General features: G+C 46.0%; 1 protein-coding gene across 1 annotated transcript in view; it reads left to right on the top strand.

The window, feature by feature from the left end:
• The first annotated feature begins 214 nt into the window (after positions 1-214).
• The window catches only part of EIF2D (eukaryotic translation initiation factor 2D), a 25063-nt gene continuing 3369 nt past the window's right edge, over positions 215-21908 (top strand). Inside the window, exons 1-14 of the mRNA XM_039227551.1 lie at positions 215-270; positions 2228-2282; positions 2654-2660; positions 2768-2851; positions 3348-3438; positions 11209-11316; positions 12476-12732; positions 13214-13331; positions 15034-15079; positions 15506-15609; positions 15730-15879; positions 16240-16329; positions 17001-17096; positions 18335-18455. Of these exons, the coding sequence (XP_039083482.1) occupies positions 215-270; positions 2228-2282; positions 2654-2660; positions 2768-2851; positions 3348-3438; positions 11209-11316; positions 12476-12732; positions 13214-13331; positions 15034-15079; positions 15506-15609; positions 15730-15879; positions 16240-16329; positions 17001-17096; positions 18335-18455 (1383 nt within the window). The remainder of the gene's footprint in view (positions 271-2227; positions 2283-2653; positions 2661-2767; positions 2852-3347; positions 3439-11208; positions 11317-12475; positions 12733-13213; positions 13332-15033; positions 15080-15505; positions 15610-15729; positions 15880-16239; positions 16330-17000; positions 17097-18334; positions 18456-21908) is intronic.

Raw genomic sequence — 21908 nt, 5'->3', positions numbered from 1 at the left:
AGTTCCGGGACGTCTCCCTAGGGGCGGCGCGGACTCCGCGGAGGCCAGAGGCGCGTAGCTGCGCGGCCCGGGTTTCCAGCCGGGCGTCTTTCCCAGACGGGCCCCAGCATGGCTGCCCCCGGCGCGGCGGGTGGGGACGGTGCCGCGTCCTCGCGTTCCTGACAGCCCCTGGCTTCTGTGCTCTGCTGGTCTTCCCCACGCCACGCCAGCAGACATGTTTGCCAAGGCCTTTCGGGTCAAGTCCAACACGGCCATCAAGGGGTCGGACAGGTGAGGGAGAGAAGGGGCCTGACCGCCCACCAGGGCCCCCGGCCTTTCCCACTCCCGGCTGGCCCACAGCTCTCTCTGGGCGAGGTCAGCCGACCTGGGGTGGAGGCCGAGGGGTCCAGTCAGGGCGGGGACCCCAGTGGCTAGGGTGGNCTCTGTGCTGACAGCTCAGAGCCTGGAGCCTGCCTGGGATTCTGTCTTTCTTTCTCTTTCTGTACCTTCACCGTTTGTGCTCTCTCTCTCTCTCTCTCTCTCAAAAATAAATAAACGTTAAAATATAATTAAAAAAATTTTTCTTTTTCTAAGCTTCTGATATATAGACCTTCTTTGTTCCTTGAGAAACTATTCTTATTAAAAAATTTTATCAAGTGTCTAGCTTCTCAAGTGTCTTCAGACTTGATAATTGCTTATAAATATTTTTATACAATTATTACCACTCCTCCTGTGATTTGGATCTTTCTGCCTTTCCTTCCTTGTCAATGTGGTCATTATAATCTAGGTAGTACTCACTAAAGGCTACAAGGCCATTTCACCTTCTGGCTTTACAATAGTATTCTCGTCCCCTGGAAAATGCCCTCCTGTTCTCCACTTGGCATTTGCCATGCACCAATTTTGTGTCTCGAGTTGTGTGGGGGCACTCTGATCTACAGAGGCAAAGGGGAGTCTTGCCTCCCAAGGGTTTAGAACCTAACAGAAGAAAGAAGTCTCATTTGCATAAAATAACTAGAGTATAGGAAGTTAGGAAACTTTCATGGCAGTTATGAAAACAAAGAGGATAATATGGTAAACACAGGACAAAGGCCCACCAGAGGAGTGAGAACAGCCAGGCATTGCTTTCTGGGAAACAGTGATCACTACAGCTGGGAAAGGGAGGGGAGGCGGTGAAGAAATATTTCTGTTGGCCAGATGGCTGGCTAGCAACACCAGGCTGGGGGGCATTATTTTCACTCCTACTGCAGCTTATCTTGACATACAATGCACTTTTCCTCTGTAGAGACATTTTAAATAGCATTTGTTTCCCACATTGTTTATAAAGGCGATTTAATCTCAAGAGTAGCTGGACCATAGAGCCCTAGAATACATTAATAACCAACATTTTGCAGGGCGTTGCAAGGTAAAAAGAACATTTGTTTACTTCATGCTCACAGCCAATCACCCTATGAGGGAGTTATAATTATTTTTATATTCAAATGAGTAAGATGAAATTAATAGAAATTGAGCAGTTTTTTTTAAGGCCACTAATTTAGCCCATAAGCGCTGCTGGTGGGTTATTACCATGCCCCGTTAACCAAAGAATTCGCTACATCATGGTGCCTTACATTTGAAAGAATGTGGATGTGTGTGGGGGGAGGGAGGTGTACTGTGTATTTGAGCGTTATGGAACACGGGTTAGTCTGTGAAGTAATTCAGCATTCGAACATTATTTCTAGAGGAAAAATATTTCAAATACAGGCAAACAAACTTGGTTCAAAAATTTTAGAATATAATAATGGGGCGCCTGGGTGGCTTAGTTGGTTAAGCGTCCGACTTTCGCTTAGGTCATGATCTCGCGGTTCGTGGGTTCGAGCCCCGCGTCAGGCTCTGTGCTGACTGCCAGCTCAGAGCCTGGAGCCTGTTTCTGAGTCTGTGACTCCCTCTCTTTCTGACCCTCCCCTGCTCACACTGTCTCTCTCTCTCTCTCTCCTAGAAATAAATAAAAAACATTAAAAACAAAATAAAAAAAAACATGACTAGCAGGGTTAATGAAACGAACTCCACTGTCTTAGTGATGACCTCCATGCAGATGCCTCACATGGATTCTCTTAGGCCCTGTCTGGCTCCCAGCATCCTTTGCTTTCTCTCCTTGTCACACATCTCAGTCACCCAGCATCCGTGTCCTGTCGCTGCTGACACCTGCTTTGTCACATGGGGCCTTTCTTGCCCTCAGCTGGGTGGCAGCAGCATAGGGTTGTCTCCGTAGACCCCTCCTGCCCCCTCCCCACTTTGTTGCTGTGCAGACACAGGCGCTTTTTGATGTAAGGGTTTTACCACTACTCACTATGAAAACAGAGGGAATACAAATAATAAACATGGAGAGATTTCAATAGTGTTTATAGGCTGACGCCCTGTTCTTAGCCTACTTGCTTCTGAGGTCACAAATGGAATCCTCCTTGGGTCTTTGTCTCTGCTTTTACCTGCTGTGCCCATTTCTGTGTCTACAATCAGGTGGAATAATAGGGGCCTCTCAGTCTCGGGACATCAGGTGTTTAAGAATCTGCCTTCTGTAAGAATGAAACCCCTTGAAATCAACACTAAGCATTAACTAACATGAATTTAAATAAATTAATTTAAATTTAACAAAACAACAACAGTGAAACCTCTTTGGGTCTCACAACCTGTTCTTTAGCTTTCAGGTAAGTTCCTTTACTGTCCGTGAAATAAAGTGACCTTGGTGTTTGGCTCTGCGAGTTCCCCAGAGAATTGACTTTATGACAATAACTTCATGTCTCTTTTTGCGCAGTGTACACCTTGTGGTCCTGTCCTGACCTCCTCCCAGTGTTCACAACGTGGCCTCCGGTGCTCGAAAAACTGGTGGGGGGAGCAGGTACGAGGATTTCCCTCTATTCTGGCTATTGACTGAAACCTGCTTAGTAAGGACTGACTATTCTAATAAATGTACCATTTCCCGTGTTCATACGGTTGAACAATGGAATTTTCCCCATGTGTGTTTCATCTCTTACCTGGCTGCTTCCATAGGTCCCTCTATGACCCCATTGAAAGGCCGCAGTCAGCTTTGGACTTTGTACATCAATAAGAAAATAGTTTGTGAGCTTCCATATACTGTACATTAAATCAATAAGCTAAATTCAGGAAACCAGAATAAAATAAATCATGGAACTGGACTCGGTGCTTCGGGTTGACCACTAGTCCCTCAAGGGAAATGGTCTGATACTCAGGTTGCCATCTTTTAATTTTCATTATGAATGACCTAGCTGATACTCGATAAAGGTTTGTAGTTGAGCGAATGAATAAATGATGAAGTAGAACTTGAAATCAGAGGCAAAATATAGGTTGTGATGCCTTTGTTTTGCTTGCTGCAGATTTGATGCTGCCGGGTCTCGTGGTGCCCCCTGCTGGTCTGCCTCAGGTACAGAAGGGTGACCTCTGTGCCATTGCCTTGCTGGGGAACAGGTACTGTGCCAGCCCGCTGTTCTTTGGTGGAAAATCTTTGGTAAAACCGGGGAGGTGTTTGGGAAATGACAACTTCCAAAGCTGTCATAAAGGAGTAAAGGAAGAAAAAGCAGCTTCTTCTGAGGTGGGCCGCTGTGGGCACGGCAGTGAGCCTGTGGGGGTGTCTACATGTCTGGGCCAGGTGTATGTGCTGCTGCTTTTTTTTTTTTTTTTTTTTTAAGTAATTGTACATTTACAGAAGAGTTGCAATCAATACTATCAATACTGAGGAATTAACATTGGCACAGTCCTATTAATACAGTTTGTAGACTTTATTCATATTCCCCCAGTTTTTCCATGAAATGTCTTGCCTTCAAGAATCCAGTCTAGGGGCCCCTGCGTGGCTCAGTCAGTAAGTGTCTGATTTCGGCTCAAGTTATGATCTCCTGGTCTGTGAGTTCGAGCCCTGTGTCGAGCTCTGTGTTGACAGCTCAGAGGGTTTTTTCTTTCTTTTTTTCTCTCCACCGGGAGGGGACCCTAGTAAATTACCCCTGTGATGCTTGGACCCGTCTCTTTTTTTGTCAAAGAGCATCATCTTGGTTTAGAGGTTTATATTTTATAACAGTATTACATGAGTGGCCGTCCTTTTTAACCCATGGCCTCAGTGAGACTGCAGACAGACCGTACAACCAGGGGAGTAGGCAGGGTATGATTAAGCCCTCCCAAAATTAGGAGGACAATTCCCCTGAGGGTTTTGAACCCTCTGAGAGCTGAAGACCATCCCCCAGATATCTCTCCGAGGTCCCAGCCGTTCCAGGTCTGGACTGGGACATGAACAGCCTTTCTCATTTGGCCTGTGATCTCCTCTAGGTCTTTCCCCTCATCATCTATCTGTCGGCAGCAGTTGTTCAGGTTAAAATGTTCACAAAAACAGCTCCCACAGAAGCCAGCAGGTAATATAAGGCCAAGCGATTTTGATAGACGGCGTTGTGCGTTTTGGGTTGCTGCTTGGTCGGTGAGTTAAGAGCTCTGGCAGGTTTATTGGTTGTAATTCCTACAACTGCTTGCAGTCTGATTATGAGGTTTCGCATGTAAACGGGAGTGTGGTAGCCCCAGGACTCTTCTTCCGCCCAGGTGGCAGGGCCATGATATTGGAGTATACGCTTGGGAGGCCATTTATCATCTTTTTAATTGCCAGTTTGTAAGGCACCCTGCTTCCTTTTAATCTCCCTGTCCCCATACACTTGGACTCCCAATGTTTCCCTCTGGCAGGTGGGATCAGGAAGAAAGATGGACAAATCGTTTCCAGCACCTATGACCCTGACCAGCCTGAGGGAAGTACCATGTAGGCTGTCCCTTTGCATAGCTAGCAGAGTCCACCTGGGGCCTGTCATTTGATGGCTGCGTGGACATAGTCTCAGGCCTCTTGAAGATGAGAGAAATTGGCTAAGGGGTGGGGATCTGGCTTAAGGTGATCTGGGGTCCCCCAACATTGGGTTTCCTGGGCAGTTGAGTTATAAAATCTTTGGCCTAGACATGTTAAGTTATTAACAGAGATGGTGATGAATGTTTTCCCCACTAGGCAAGACAGCTTTCCTAGTAATTGAGCTTTTGAGAAACCAAACCCTAGTAGTAGGACTGGGTTATTTCGTTTTACTATAAGGTTTGTGGGGATCTAATTTTCTAGCCTCTCATGGCCATTGCTTCCCCATGTTGGTACCAAGGAAGTATCTTGTCCACAAAAGGAAGGTGAGTGTTAACAGAAACCTCTCTCCACGTTTCTAGCAGGCCAGGGTGGCCTCGGCCAATCCTATGGCACAGAGTAGAGCAAGAATTGTAGTAAATAGTGAGAAACAAGGTGTGATAGTGCATCACAGTAAAGAAACAGAGATGGAAAATAAGGACAGTCTTTTGTTTCACTGGACTGCCGATTCCTCAAGCCTTCGCTATGAGTAGACTAGGCAGCTTCCGGAGTGACTCAGGCCGGGCTGCAGTCTCCCAGAGCCTCTGGAGTTGCAGATTGCTTCTTCCACATGGTCAGCCTGCATGGGGTTGACGGATCAGGAAGGCACTCCCAGTTTCGAGATGCCAGCTTTACTCTGCGGCAGTGAATCCAGGGACCCACTTTAGCTACTGTTATTGTAATAGGAGTGGACAGAATGACAGTGAATGGGCCCCTCCAGAAGGGTTTTAGGGGTTGGACATTTCACTCTTTTATTCATATTGCATCTCCTGGCTTAAAGGGGTGAATGTCAGTGGTCAGATTCACAGGTAATCACTTCCTGACCCAGTGGTGTAGGTGGTTACAGTAAAGCCAAGGGCCTACATCTTTTGTCTTAGGGTTAGATTATCTCTCATTTAGATCTCCCCTTAGGCCCTTGATAATGAGGGGAGGGTGTCCATTAAGGATTTTATGAGGAGAGAACCCCATCTGTATCTTCAGCATCCCACTTGCAGCTGCAGTCTGCCTCCCTGAAGGTCCCTTATCTCTCCCTGCCTGTTACCCCTTTCCCTATTCATTCCTCCCCTGGAATAGGGCCTGTAACTGCTGTTAGGGAAGAGGGACAATGACCGCTCTGGCTTTTGAAGCTGAAAAGGGATGGTGTAGGGGTATAGCAGTTAGAGTCTACCCAAGGGTCTGTCGAGTGGCCCACAGTGTGGTTTTCCAGAAGGCTGGGAGGTGTGAGGCGGCATAAATATTAGCAGACACACAGAAAAACACAAGGTAAAGATTATACTGACGGACAAGATAGCATCTTACGATGATGTCTACAGTTTCCAAACCTGTCAAACAATCTAGGAGAGACCCTGATGTTTTAAACAACATATGTCAGGGAATCTCTCATAACCCAGGTGATGGAGGAGCAAGAGCATTAAGTGATTGTTGGTGGCTCTTTTTTTAAGAGTTTGACTCTAACTTGTTAAAAAAAAAATTTTTTTTAAGCATCTAACGCTTGTGACGTGTTATTTAGAGTTGCTGAGTATAAGCAGACTGTTTGCTTATTTTGAGGGTGCAAAACTTCCAAGAGCCAGGAGTTCTACTAGAGAAAGAGTCAAGCCAGCCATTTACCATTATTAGTTTGTAAATTTTTAGGTAAGCCAAACATGGGTATTATTTTATAAAGCAGAATTTTTATTTTGTTTTGTGCTTTTCTGTCTTGTAGGGAAAGGGCTTTACAATTAGTAAAAGTATTGAAACCTAATCGTCAGTCCTTTCTGGATAGCCCCCAGTTTCTTGACTGTCTGGGAGAGGAGTTGGTGGTTGATTTCACAGGCTGCCACTACTTGCAGAACTATCCTCTGCTAAACAGGAACAACACACATGTGGACAATATGGAGGCCGGCACCAAGGGCATCGCCGTCATTTTCCCAGCCTTAGGATCAGAGGAGGAGGAATTTTCATCCTAACCCAGTGAGCTTTTAAATTCCATTTATTTTAACCTTAGTCCATCCTGACCACACATAAAATTTCTTTTTAAAGATTTTCTTCGCTAACTTTGTACAACCTTTCTTTGCATTTAGATTTTGTCCCAAGACGTTTCTCTCCAAATAACCAGCCTCATTCAGAGCAAAACTACTTTTTTTTGACCTTCAACATAAACATATTTCCATTTCTTCTATCTTTCTTTCATATTTCCTACTTTAATACATACAGAGTTGCTTTTCTAATTTTTATCAGTTTTAACTACGTTTAGCAGAATTTTAACTCTTAGAAATTTTAGTCTTGGGGGGGAGGCGGGATGGGCATGGAGGTGGGCACTTGTGGGGATGAGCACTGGGTGTTATGTGGAAACTAATTTGACAATAAACTATTTGTAAAAAAAAAAAAAAAAGAAAAGAAAAAAGAAACCTTAGTCTCCAGTGAAAACTAAGTAGTAACCAACTGTGTACTTTATGTCACATGAGAAATTTTTTTAGATGGGAAATTTGTGAATCCATTCAGTATAGAGCATGTTTTCGCATAGATCCAAGGATCTTTAGTTTTTCAGAAGCACAAACCTATATCTAGTAATTAGTGCCTTAGCCTCTTATCTTGTTCAATATCCAATGAATTCAAGCTCAGTTTATCATGCAAGAAAAACTTTAATGTTTTAGGTTTCCAAAGACTTTGAAAACTCTCTTAACAATTACCCATGAAAACTAAAAATTAACCTTCATTTTAAGTCACTTTTTTGCTGACAAAGTGCAACAGAGATAACAAGAGCTTATTTGACCTTTAGAAATCCTTAGGTAGAAAAACGGTTTATGTATTTAATGCTGATAACTCTGAAGACATGTCTGTTTTAAACCAACAAACTTTGGTATGCCAACTTTGTTGGTATCCTTTTAAATACCAAATATGTTCCATCTGTGTCCATTTAAGAGTTATTCAGTTTGTTCCCCATTGTCACTTTTTACCTGGGGCTCCAGTGGGGAAATCTGAAGTGTGTGGTCTTCATTCCACGACCTCTGGGGTGGGAGGAGGAGCTGATGGCGCCTGAGGCATTGAGGAGCCAGTGGTACAGGTGGCCCCCCAGGTGGTGCAGAAAAGGAGGGGGGAAGGGAAAGCAGAAGAGGAGAAGTATGAGCGAAGGCAGAGAAAGAGGATTCCCAGTGTAAAATCTTGTCAGCTCAGACAGAGGAGCAGACTCCAGGTTTCTTTTGTTTTGTTTTCCACTTAGTGGAATCAGGCAGTCCATTCAGTTAGGGAGAAGACAGGGAATTTCCCCAAAACAAAAGGAAAAACAAAAGGAGTTTCAGCAGCTGCTTGGGAATATTGCTTAAAGTCCCCATTCTGACGTAGAATAACCAGGGACAGTTGGCTCTGATTATCATAGTCACTGACCCAGGAAATGAACAGGAGACAAGTCCCCACACAGCCCCACGGCGACTCCAGCCTGCCGCCCAGTGCCCAACACCGTGCAGTTGCAGCTTCATTCCTCGTCGCTTGTGGAACTACTAGGGCAACGTTGGCAGGTGCTCAGGCTCCCCTGCTGCCCAAAGCAAACCTGGGTTCTTACCAGTCTGACAGGCTGTGCCCCCGGAGCTGGTTCCTGGGCCTTACTTGTTCCTTTGGTGTGCATGGGGTCCTCGCCTTGGTGTGCTGGGAGGGCCTGTCTCCTGTGGATCAAGCAGTCCACTGGTGCCAGGTGGGGCTGCCTCTTCCAGCACCCCAAGTTTCATATCCCCGCTGGCCAAGGAGGTGGAAACGCACCACTTCCAAATCCCGGATGATCCCCCAAGTAACGTAGCAGGATTCTCACACACAGAGTCGTGACACCAAGGCTTTTCTTTCCAGGAAGCAACTTTATTCTTGCCAGCACCGCTCAGGTGGGATCGTGCCCAAAGAATTGAGCCCCGAGCATCCTGTGGCATAGTTTCTTACACATTTTCTATTTCTTTGTCTCTTGTATATGGTAACGCACACAACTATGTAGTCTGATTAAGTAGTCTCATGAGGGATATTGTCATGTAGGCGTATAGTCAGGTTACCTTGAAGGTTTTTTTTTTTTTTTTTTTCCCTCTCCTTAGGAGGGGACCCTACCACACCTGTCTGTGACATTTTCTTGTTCTCTGTTTCTTTCATTGTCTTAACATCTTTTCCCCATCATCCATGTCATCATCCTCTCTTTTAATTCTTTTTGTTTAATCATTTATTTTTGAGAGAGATAACGTGATGGAGGAGGGTTAAGGAGAGAGGGAGAGAGAGAGAGATATTGAGAGTGAGTGAATCCCAAACAGGCTCTATGTTATCAGTATGTAGCCCAACATGGGGCTTGATCCCATTTCCCTGAGACATGACCTGAGCTGAAACCCAGAGTCGATAGCTTAATGACTGAGTCACCAGGACGCCCCTAATTAACTTAAAGGCTATATTGAGATATAGTTTACATAGTGTAACATTCACCAGTTCCAAATGTATAATTCAGTGATTTGTAGTGAAATTTTACAGTCGTTCAGCCATCACCACAGGGCTTCTTTTTAAAAATATATTAGGAAGTATTCATATGAACAGTTGTGAAAATTCAAAAGCCCCCTCACCTTACAAACCTTTTCTCCTAGAAGTAACGATATTATTGATGCATCCAACCTTCCCAGCCTTCCTGAATCCATGTATATGAGTGTATATTCAAGTGTACAAATATGGTGTCTATGGTTAAAAATACAACCAAGTGGAATTATACTTTATCTGTATTGCTTTTTCAGTTAAGATTTTGGGGACATTTTTCCATGTGAGCAAGCTCAGGGTGCTGAGTCTTCTTAGCTGCTGTGTGGTGATGGAAGAGGTCCTCTCCGAGTGGACCTGTGGCTGCCTCCGGTGTGTCTTCATCACAAACAGTATCTTACTGACGCCTGTAGGGAGAGCCTGTCTTCCCACTCCCACCAGCACTGGATACGATCCGTTGTTCTTCCTGTGTCATCCGGAGTGAAACATGAGACCTCATTATTTTGCTCATTGCTTCTTTGAGAGAGAAAGAGAGAGAGATTGTAGGCACGGGAGGGGTCGGTGTTGAAAGACCTTAGTGTTGCTACTCATGTTCTCCTGTTTTCCTTGAACTTTTTGGAACCAAGCGCCAGGAAAGATTTCCTTCCTTGTTTGCCTGTCGCACAACTTTCAGTTGAAAAGGAAGGTGGTGTCACTGGTTTTCCCCGGGATTGTATCCAAGATGGGAGAAAACTGCAGAAATGTGTATTTGGTCTGCTCGGCTGGGCCTTTAGAATGTCTGTGGGGATGAAGCATTAGATGGTCTGTGGCAGAAGATAAGGGTACAAGGGGGGTTTATGAAACATACAAAGCAGGTTTGAGAATGACGTTTTGAGCCAGTGGCCCTTCCAGAGGTAGAAGAAAAAGATCCGTCTTTTTGGAACTGAGAGAGAAGCCAGCTTCAGTTTCTGTGGCAGGAATTGATTGGCCTGTGGGCACAGTAAGTGGAACCACCAGCTTAGTGAACATTTTTCTAAAGTTCAAGTGTTGGGAACTCTGCCCTTGAATCTCCTCCCTTGCGCCCAGGCAACCTTGGCCAGGCTTGTCCTTTCCCCCACTGTGACCCAGGCAGGCAGCGGACCTTACAGACAGTGTGTGGGCAATGCTTGGGGGCCCTGGGCTGGCACACGTTTCCCACTTGTGCTTTGGAAGTTTATGGAGTTACTGTGAACATGATTGTGTTTGCTATTCTGGACACACTCAGTTCTTCCATAGTTAGTTACATGGAGTGAGTCTTATGATACAGAGGCCACTTAGAAGGAACCTCTCTGGTTAGTGCCCCTATTTCTTTCTTCTCTCTTCTTTGTGGCCTCCCTCACCCTATTTATGGCATGCGAATGGCCTTCCTTTTCAGTCTCTGCATAGGATGGCTATGCCTTTAAGGTAAGGGAGGTAATTTATATTTTTGGAATTAAATAAAGGGAATTTTCTTTTTGGAAGGGAGCGAGAAGCTAAGGAGGCTCCATACACAGCGCAGAGCCCTACATGGGCTTTGATCTCATAACTGTGAGATCATAATAAGGGAACTTTAAATATCCTTGCAAGTCCTGCCTGGGTTTAATTAATAATAGGAATAAAACTAACAATGGGAATGTCAGCAGAGTAGGTACTTAGACAGAAGGTGCATGGTGGTCAAGGGCTTTTTTAAAGTCCTATTTGCAGGTAATCTGAAGAACACTGAGCCCTGACTGAGTTTACTCCTGTGATGCAGGTGCCTGCCCCAAATTTGCAAGTGTGATGTTAGCACGTGTGTGGAGAGATGGTCCTGATGTGCTCCCTCCTGCGAGGCTATCCCTGACGTGTGTGTTTGGCTTCCTCCTTCTCAGAGCCCCCGTCGCCGTTGGAGTTGCTGCCATGGCCACAGCCGAGATGCTCGCTTCAGGCTTGAAGGGCAGGGGCTTCTCTGTGCTCCACACCTATCAGGACCACTTGTGGTGGGTTCTGTGTTCCTTGTGTTGCAGAGATGGCTGGCATGGGGAGAGAGCACGGGGCCTGCATTCACAAATGAGAGCCTGGGTCTGTGCCGTGATCTTTGGCAAGTTGCTGATTCCTGACTTTAATTTCTTTGCTATTGTGGAGAAAAAAATGGATGGTTGGGTGGGTGGGTGGGTGGATGGATGGATGGATGAATGGAGAGAAGGATGGATCGACGGATAGATGGATAGAGAGAAGGATGAATGGATGGATTGGTATAATGTTTTTTGTTCTTTGGAGAAAAATTACAGAGAACTCTGATTATTTTCTAGGTGAATTCTAGAATCCTGGGCCTAGAAGAAGGCCTTACGGACTGTCTGCCCTGCCTTTCAGTACAGGGATGTTCTTTTTTTATATGGGTCCAGTCAGTGTGGTTTTATCTGCCGCACACATTTAGACATCTTCTTGCCCCCTGGCGAGTTCCCAGAAGTTCTCACTTCTGAATCCAGATCAAAGCAGAGTAGACCCTCAGGCACCACAGTCACGACCTGATACTTTTTGTTGTTCAAGTTCCCCATTTCCAATCTCCACCCGATCATGGAAGTTATGTTTTCTCACTGTAACACTTGCTTTCTCAAGCCATGTGCCAGTTTATTTCTGGTCATTTTCTTATCATTTTAAGCAAAACAGTACTTTTCTCAAAAGCTCTCTACCTGGTCTTTTGGCCGGGTGATGTGGCCTGTTGCTATAGACACATCTTTACAAATTCAGCCCCATGTCGGAGCCCCTCATGTGATTAGCAATGGCCGAAGCCTGCTGTGCTGCAGGTACACCCTTGTTGGCCTGTGTGCCAGCAGACATCTGAGGACGCAAGTTGGGGAAAGGGGGAGAGGGAGAGACAGAGAATCATAAGCAGGCTCCTTGCTCAGGTGGAGTCTGACACAGGACTCAATCCCATAACCCTGGGATCATGAACTGAGCCAAAATTAAGAGTCGGATGCTCAACCAACGGAGCCCCCCAGGTGCCACGAAATAGAGTTTAGATGGGTGCTCAGACTCTGCTCTCCCCTGGCCACCACCGCCATGACTCCTGCTCTCTCTGGACTCCCAGCTGACCCTGAGCAGGATTGGAGAATGTCGTGGCTGCTGCCTGGCGTTTCTGACATGCAATTTTTCCAGGCGATCTGGAGACAAGTCTTCTCCACCTTCCCTTGCTCCGCTGGCCCTGGATCCCCCAGATCTCAGTGAAGAGAAGGGGTCTGTCCAGGAAGACCCCGCCCTGCAGGGAGACCTGAGGCGCCTGACCTTGGAGGGAGAGGAAGAGGAGAATGGGGAGGTTCAGCAGATGTGCGGGGAGAAGGCCCTGTCAGAAGCCTCGGAAGACCCCAGCATCAGGGGCCTGAACCCAGAGCCCACAGACAGCAAGACCCTTCAAGGTATAGTGCTGGGAGTTGAAGGACCTGCCTCCTGTCAGTTTAGGGAACGAGCTTTGCTCCGCTTCTGACTAGAGTAGCTCTAGGGGAACAGAAAGTCCTTGTTTTGGGTGAGGGTGGTGCAGCAGGCCTTTGGCATCTGCCCTGGAGTCTCTTCCACATGAGTCGTGTTTCCCTGGTGCCAGTCTGTCCTGGCATTTGGACTGTTTCTAGCCCCAGAGGCCTCCACAGTTTCTTCAGGCTCTGACTTCTCTGTCAGAGAAGCACTTGTTTCTGGCCGGTGGGACCTTGTGGCTGGACCTCTTCTCCAGGGTCTGTCCTCTTTAAAGGCTCAGTGCTCAAGAGAGTCTGGGAGCTTTGGTGCCCAGGATGGGTTCCTTCCAGGGCTAAGGGGGTGAGGCAGGGGTGGGGATGGGCGGGGACTGTCCTGCACCAGGCATTCTGTAACCGTCAGAAAACCGGGGCTCTTGTCTTTTCGTTGCAGAGCAAATGGATGAACTGGTACAGCGATGCTTTTTGCATGCTTTAAAATGCCAAGTCAGAAAAGCTGACCTCCCTTTACTCACCAGCACGTTCCTTGGCAGCCACATGTTGTCCTGCTGGTACGGAAGGCGTGGTGTGGGCTGGAGGCCGGGGCTAGGGGCTCTCTCTTGTCCCTTGTCCCTGGGTGGTGTGTCAGGACAGGGCTGACAGGAGAATTGGTTGAGGGACATGCTGTGGAGAGAGTGGAGTGGACGGTTGATCTGGCAGATAAATTTGGTCCAGACTTTTAAAAACTTCAACTTTAGCCAGCAAAACGATGTGGATTCAGGTTAAAATTCCCCGGATTCTCCGAGCATTGCTTCAGATGTGGTGATTCCGGGCCGTCTCATGAGTCAGGCAGCCTGTCCTATTTGGGAAGAGTTCCAGGGCAGCCTCTCTGTCAGGAGGCTTCGTCTGGAATGTTCAACCCCTTCACAGGTTACTTTCAAAGTAGGTGGGCCTGGGTATGTTGTGTTAGGAGGAAGAATACGTGTGAGCCCCCGCCGCCCCCGATCCTGAACATAGGCCACCGGGAGAGGCACTATCACATGTGGAGAGAACCTGAGCTTTGAAAACAGCCACTTGGGCCTCAATGCCAGCTCCCAGGGTTTTGGAACAAGGTGCATTTGAACTTGTTATGAGGCTTCTTTGAACCCTCATTTTCAGTGCTTGTAAGATTGTTGTCAAGGTTAAATAGCCTGACATTTAATAAGCACTGGTAAATATCATATCAGATGGTTTGCTGATTGATGTTTACACTGAAACTCAACTTTTCTGTCTTGAGAACTTACTGTGTTTTTTAAAGTGTGGTTTTAATGTGATTGTCTTCCTGTTTACCTGTGTGCTTCCTTAAGGCTTCCCATACGAGTGTGGGATCAAAGCATGTGGCAGGAAACTTGGTAATTTGTTCTAACCTTGCTGAGTTATAAGTAAAGGGGAAAGAGGTCCTAGAATCTTCTCTAGAATAGAGGTTCTTAACCTGGGCCGGAGGCGGGGGAAGGGGATTCTAGAAGGGCTCTGTGTATATCCCACTGCTATTGCTTGTTACATTTTGAGAAGGATGGAAGTTCTGAGAACAGGGACTGATTATGATTTTCCCAGAATCCCCTTCCCCAAATTAACAGCTGTAGGGTAGGGGTACCAAACTCTTTCTATAAAGAGCCAGGTAATAAATCTTTCATACTTTGCACACCGTACAGTCTTTTTTGCATCTACTCGGCTCTACCATTTCAGCGACAGTAGTGAAGGGATGTGGCCACGTACGGCCTACAGTGCGTAGTTTGCCAAATCCTGCCTTTGGCCAGCCACCTCAGTGAGCTTAGTGTTGGAAAGGTTCACCTTGAGGTGAAACTTTGGAGTCACAGAAAGGGGTCTAGTTTGAGGGAAGTCTCAAGCCAAATCCAGTACAGTGACCACCTGCCACATGTGGCTATTTAAATTGAAACTAATTTAAATTAAATAACATTTTAGAATTTAGTTCCTCAGTCCCATGAGTTGCATTTCAAGCACTTAATAGCCACATGCGGCTAGTGGCTACCATAGTGGGTAGACAGACAGAGAACACTCCATATTTACAGAAAGGTCTGATGGACCGCAGTGATCTAGATTGTGCTGAGGTCGGTATCCCTCTCTGATGCCACCACTGGGCAGAGGGGTCTGGAACAGCGGCTACTACGTGAACGTGGAGGGGAAAGACTGAGGAACAATGTGCGCCTGTCAGGACCGGGCAGCTCCCACCACGGCTGCTCTGCTAGCTTAACTTGCCTTTTCATCTGTCACCAGCCCTGAAGGACGACAGCTGGACATGAAGAAGTCCAGCTACAAAAAGGTAAGCAGGTCCCTTCTCTGCATTCCCACACAGAGGGTCACGTAGGAGCAGCCGTGCCATGAGCTGGATGGACACTGGGGAAGCCCTGTCTGTAGCGCTCAGGCTGGGATTAAACTTTTTGACTCCTGGTATCAGAGGGGAAAGAAACTCTCCCTGGGCTGAGGCAGTTGGGTGGTCACCCACTCCCCTCTGTCCCTTCCACCCCTTTATCTCTGACCAGAGTTCTGAAATGTTTCAACAGTAAGTCTGTAGCAGTTTCTCACTCCCTGAGCCTCAGGGTAGAGGCCTCCCAGTTCCTGGTTTGATGAGGGCAGGGACTGTCATGTGTCCCACGCAAGGACGGGCCAGGCTCTGCATGTGGCACATCAGGCGCTCAGGTGTGTGTGCCGTCGGTGGAGTCCCTAGTGCCGGCCCTTTCTCCCTCAGCTCTCTAAGTTCCTGCAGCACATGCAGCAGGAGCAGATTATCCAGGTGAAGGAGCTGAGCAAAGGGGTGGAGAGCATCGTGGCTGTGGACTGGAAGCACGAGAGGTGAGTGCGGGAGGCCCGGTCACCGGAGCTCAGCTGGCCCGGGGCACCAGGGCCCCGGACAGGGTTTTGCCGACATGCTAGTATAAAATGTGTTTTTTCTTTCCTTCTGCCGGGTTTTAGGATCACATCTTTCGTCATAGCTGAGCCCTCCCCGGCCTCCCAGACAATCCAGGAGGGTAGCAGGGAACAGCCCTATCACCCTCCAGATATAAAATCCCTCTACTGTGTCCCAGCCAGCATGACTCTGCTCTTCCAGGAGTCTGGCCACAAGTGAGTTTTTGGAGAGCGACCCTCCTCTGCCTGCTTGCTGTTCTGGCCGTAGATCCTCTCCAGCTGAGTAGCGTTCTCTGGGACTGGCAGACATGCTCCGCCCTGTCCTCCCTTCCTCCCCCCCTCCCGCTTCCAGCCTCCTGCCCCTGGGAAGCATCTCTGAACAAATGAGAGTAGGCCTCTCCCTTTTCCACCTGTAAGTGTGCCGCACAAGGTCCTGCTCACGTCAGTCAGGAAAGGGAAGAAAATAGAGATCAGAGAACCCAGGAAAGCAGCCTGCCCGGCAGAGAGAGAGCCTTGGTGTCCGCAGTTTATCTCCTGGCACAGCACAAACTAACCCCCTGGTCACTTCTGACCTAGGAAGGGGAGCGTTCTCGAGGGCGGTGAGGTCCGGACGATCGTCATCAACTACGTCAAGAAAAACGACCTGGTTGATGCGGACAACAAAAAGTGAGTGAGTGTGGGGCTCTGCTGGAGAGAGTCCCTGACGACACACACTTGACCCCCCTGTGGAGGGTGTCTGCGCTGGAGGGGAGCGGGGGAGAGCACAGCCATTTAGAACAGCAGTTTCTGAGCCTGGGGCTGTGGACACCTTGAGTTGTTGTCTAGGTGCTTAGATCCATATGTGTTCTCAGCTGTATGGTCTACTCAGACTGGAGCCTGAGTTCGTATCAGCTCACATATATCTGCTAATGGTTTTCAAATGGCAGGTGCTGTTGTGAGGGATAAAATGCAAACTTAGAAAAATTATACCGAAGTCCTTGTGGCTTTTTGGTGTTCTCTGTTTTCTTAGTAAGTGGATACAAAAGGTAAACTACTAAATGAAGACATCCCCATGGTCCAGTAGTTGGGAACTACTCGCCTAATCATGGTTAGTTAGCAGAACTGAGCCAAGGATCCCAAGGCACCCTCCCCTCCACCATCTGCAGTGCCCTTGTTCTAGGAAAACCTTCCTTATGTCCCATCCACAGGGTACACTGCTTCATGGACTGTGGTCCCTGAATTGGCTCTAATGGTTCTGGATGACAACAAAGGACATGTAAGAGACTGAATCCTGAGCTGGCCCTCGGGTCAGTAGGGGTGGGAATGGCATTTCTTTATTGCGTTTTCTATCCCTTCAGTCTTGTGAAATTGGATCCCATCCTATGTGACTGCATCTTAGAGAAAAACGAACAGCACACAGTCATGAAGCTTCCATGGGACAGTCTCCTGACCAGGTAAGTGAGGATTGGCGGTCCCTCTCCATTGTTCCCCCCACACCCCCAATGTCTATCACATTGGACTGTAGAGTTGTCACTGTCTTAGTCTTTGATTTTTCTCTCCGTAATTCAACTGATAATTGTCTGCATAAATACAGGCTTGGTGATTTTGGAAGATCCTTAGAATGATTTGAGCCAACACAGTACAGAAGAGAACTTAAGGGGCGCCTGGGTGGCTCAGTCAGTTAGGCGTCTGACTTCAGCTCAGGTCATGATCTCACACCACATCGGGCTTTGCCTGGAGCCTCCTTTGGAGTCTGTGTCTCTCTCTCTTCTCTTTCTGCCCCTCTCCCGCTCACATTGTGTGTGTGTGTGTGTGTGTGTGTGTGTGTGTGTGTGTGTGTGTTTCTCTCTCTCAAAAAAGAAAACCTTAAAAATTTTTTAAAAATAAAGAAGAGAACTTAAAAGGGAGAAAGAAGGACAATGAATTAAAAATAACTTCAGAAAGATTTAGAAGCAAAAAGAAGGCTAGGGCAAAAATTGCCTTAAAGTCTTCAAAAGAAAAATTCGTATTCCTTGTTCTTGTTCCACAGGTCAAAACTGAAAATTATGTACATCAGGAGTTTGCAAACTACAGCCCACGGGCCAGATATGGCCCGCTACCTCTTTTTTTAGAACATAGCCACACCCATTTGCTTATGTATTGCCTTTCGGTTGCTTTCATGTTACCATGGCAGAGTTGAGTGTTTGCACAGACCCTATGGCCCTTTAAGGCGTAGATAATTTCCATCTGGACCTTCATGGAAAAAGTTTGTCAATCCCAAAAGATGGAAGGTAGACCCTCTTTGTGGTAAAGACATTCTCTCAAAGATTCATTGGAACATGTCACAAATGTGAAGCATCACTTTTAGCACACAGGGTGCCGGAGAGTCTTGAGTCAGGGCGTAAACTCCACAAGGCAGCCCGGAGAGATTTTCAGAAAGCTGGGCTGCTGGACGGTTTCCAGGGATTCAAGTCACTGATGATCCCTTCCCTGAATCTAAGGGCCTTGACTTTGGCCAAGCTTTAGGGATCTTTAAAAAATATTGGAGTTTCTGATGTGTTTGGGCATGGGTGATGTCAGCGATTCTGAGTGCAGCCCAGGGCAGACCACTACCTGCGGGATTGGCTCACACCCAGCTGCCTGCTTGCAGTGGGGGATGAGGAGGTGGCTTCTGTGGCTTTATCAGTCTATAGCTTATGAACTCCTGTTTCAGATGTTTGGAAAAATTGCAGCCGGTGTATCAAGTGACTTTTCCAGGACAAGAGCCCATTGTGAAGAAAGGCAAAATCTGCCCAATTGACATCACCTTAGCACAGAGAGCATCTAATAAAAAGGTAATTTTTAAAAGACACAATGTTGGAAGATGGTGATTTAATATTCCTGCTCTAAGTTCTAGTCTCTACAAAGTGACTGGAGGATTTTAGATTGGCCCCAAATACCACAAAGGTAGTTAATGAAGGAGCCATGTTTGCATGAGTGGGCTGGGCTTTGTAGAAAACAGGTACCCACCCCCTCACTCCCTGCCCGCTGGGATTTTGTGCTGGGAAACTCTCTAGAGCCTAGTTCCAAAGGTAAACAACATTTTATTTTTATTTTTCTCTTAGACCTATTATGGGCTTTCAGCTCTTACTCATTGTTACTTCTAGGGCCTTGTTCAGTGAAAATAGCTTGTAAAGAAGTGTGTTTAGCCTGGCAACAGAGTCGTAGGGAACATTCTATCTGTCTTCAAGTGTATGAAAAGCTGTTTTTGGGAAAATGAGTGCACTTATTCTGAGATGCTTTGGGAAGACAAATGGGAATACTGGGTGGAAATCCCAAGAAGACATACTTGGTTTCCAAATAAAGAACTTTCTAATGTATGGTTATGAGAGTAGGCTTTGGCATTAGAGAAATGTGGGTTCAAATGTGGCCTTACTGCTTGACCTTGAGAAAGTTAATGTTTTTTTTTTTAATTTTGCCTGAGTTTACTAATGTGAAAAATGGGGATAATGCCTCCCTTTAAGGCACCGTGAGGAATATACATGGGTGAAGCACTTAGAATCATACTTGACCTATAAGCAGTAAATGAGAACCAATAATGATAACATCAATAATAATTAGCAACAGGCACTATTTCTTAAGTGTGTAATCATGTGCCAGACCCTGTACTAAGTAATTTCTATTGTATACAGGTTTGTCACGCTATTTGTTTATTATTATTATTATTATTAATATAATTCATTGTCAAATTGACATACAGTGTGTATAGGGTGCTCTTGGTTAGGGGGGTAGATTCCCGTGGTTCATCACTTACATACAACACCCAATGCTCATCCAACAAGTGACCTCCTCCATGCCCATCACCCATTTTCCCCTCTCCCCCACTACCCATCAGCCCTCAGTTTGTTCTCTGTATTTAAGAGTCAAGTGATTTGCCTCCCTCCCTTTCTGTTTGTAACTATTTTTTCCCCCTTCCTTTTTCCCATGGTCTTCTGTTAAGTGTCTCAAGTTCCATATATGAGTGAAAACATATGATATCTGTCTGTCTCTGACTGACTTATTTCACTTACATAATAGCCTCTAGTTCCATCCATTTGTTGCAAATGGCATGATTTCATTCTCATTGCCAAGTAGTAGTCCAGTATACATATAAACCACATCATCTTTATTCATGCATCAGTTGACGGACATTTAGGCTCTTTCCACAATTTGGCTATTGTTGAAAGCGCTGCTATAAACATTGGGGTATATGTGCCCCTATGCAACAGCACTCCTGTATCCTTTGGATAAATTCCTAGTGGTGCTATAGCTGGGTCTTACGGTAGTTCTAGTTTTAATTTTTTGAGGAACTTCCACACTGTTTTCCAGAGTGGCCAGACCAGTTTGCATTCCCATCAACAGTGCAGGGGAGGTCCCGTTTCTCCACATCCTCACCAGCATCTGTTTCCTAAGTGGTTAATTTTAGCCACTCTGACCGGTGTGAGGTGGTATCTCAGTGTGATTTTGATGTGTATTTCCCTGATGATGAGTGATGTTGAGCATCTTTTCATGTGTCGGCCATCTGGACGTCTTCTTTGGAAAAGTGTCTGCTCATGTCTTCTGTCCATTTCTTCACTGGATCATTTGTTTTTTGAGTGTTGAGTTTGGTAAACTCTTTATAGATTTTGGATACTAACCCTTTCTTTATCTCATGTGTCATTTGCAAACATCTTTTCGCATTCTGTTGGTTGCCTTTTAGTTTGGTTGATTCTTTCCTTTGCAGTCCAGAAACTTTTTAACTTGATAAGGTCCCAGTTTCATTTTTGCTTTTAATTCCCTGGCCTTTGGAGGTGGGTTGAACAAGAAATTGCTATGGCTGAGGTCAAAGAGGTTGTTGCCTGTTTTCTCCTCTAGGGTTTTGATGGTTTCCTGTCTCACATTTAGGTCATGCATCCATTTTGAGTTTATTTTTGTGTATGTTGTAAGAAAGTGGTCCAGTTTCATTCTTTTACTTTTTACTGTCCAGTTCTACCAGCACCATTTGCTAAAGAGATTGTCTTTTTTTCATTGGATACTCTTTCTTGCTATGTCAGAGATGAGTTGGCCATACATTTGTTGGTCCAATTCTGGGTTCTCTGTTCTATTCCGCTGGTCTATGTATTTGTTTTTGTGCCAGTACCATACTTTCTGAATTATTACCACTTTGCAGTAGAGGCTAAAGTCTGAGATTGTGATGCCTCCCACTTTGGTTTTCTTTTTCAATGTTACTTTGGCTCTTCGAGGTCTTTTGTGGTTCTGTACAAATTTTAGGATTGTTTGTTCTGGCTTTGAGAAGAATGCTGGTGCAATTTTGATTGGAATTGTATTGAATGTGTAGATTGCTTTGGGTAGTATTGACATTTTAACAATATTTGTTCTTCTAATCCATGAGCATGGAATGTTTTTCCATTTCTTTATGTCTTCTTCAGTCCCCCACTATATAAAGTGGAGCACTCCTCTGAATCTTTTTGTAAGCTGAATGGGTTGTAAAGCAAAAAAAAAAAGCAATTACCATGAATTTATATGGAAAAAATTTTGCATGTTCTTGGACCCCGAAAATAACCTCTCTTAGGGTTTTCCAATACTTCAGGACACATCTTGCTAACAGATACACAGAATAGATGGAGATAAGGGCCAGATGCTCAGAGTTCAAAACTCTGACGACTAGACACTGAGATGCCAAGTATAGTTCCCAGGGAAGGAGTAGGTGGGGCATTCTCGTGCCTTGGGCATGTGCTGCCTCTATGAGGGCTCCCAGGAAGACCAGTGCTGAGCACCATTTGCCTTTTCACATCTTTTTTGCAAAAGCGAAAACTCTGTGGATTTGAATCAGTTAACAAAAACAGGTACTACTTTAGGTCTTATGAGTACTACTGTAGGTCTTTTCATAAGAGCCAAGTGCCATACTGTGGACTCTGAAAAGGCAGGGAATGCTTATATTAACTTATTTAAACATTAATTTTTTTTTTTTTTTTTTTTTTTTTACAAATAGTTTATTGTCAAATTAGTTTCTACATAACACTCAGTGCTCATCCCCAAAGTGCCCTCCTTCATGCCCGTTCCCCCCTCCCCCCCACATCCATCAGTCCTCAGTTTTTGTCAGCATTCAAGAGTCTCTCATGGTTTGCCTCTCTCCCTTTCCCCCACCATTTCCGCCCTTCTTCTCCCCCTTGGTCCTCCGTCAAGTTCCTCCTAATCCTCCTATACGTGCAAACATATGGTATTTGTCCTTCTCTGCCTGACTTATTTCGCTCAGCATAACACCCTCAAGGTCCATCCATGTTGCTACA

The sequence above is a fragment of the Hyaena hyaena genome, unplaced genomic scaffold, assembly GCF_003009895.1.
Source record: "Hyaena hyaena isolate Hyena2069 unplaced genomic scaffold, ASM300989v1 scaffold_28, whole genome shotgun sequence".
Lineage (NCBI taxonomy): Eukaryota > Metazoa > Chordata > Mammalia > Carnivora > Hyaenidae > Hyaena > Hyaena hyaena.
This window is presented reverse-complemented; position numbering and strand designations above follow the sequence as displayed.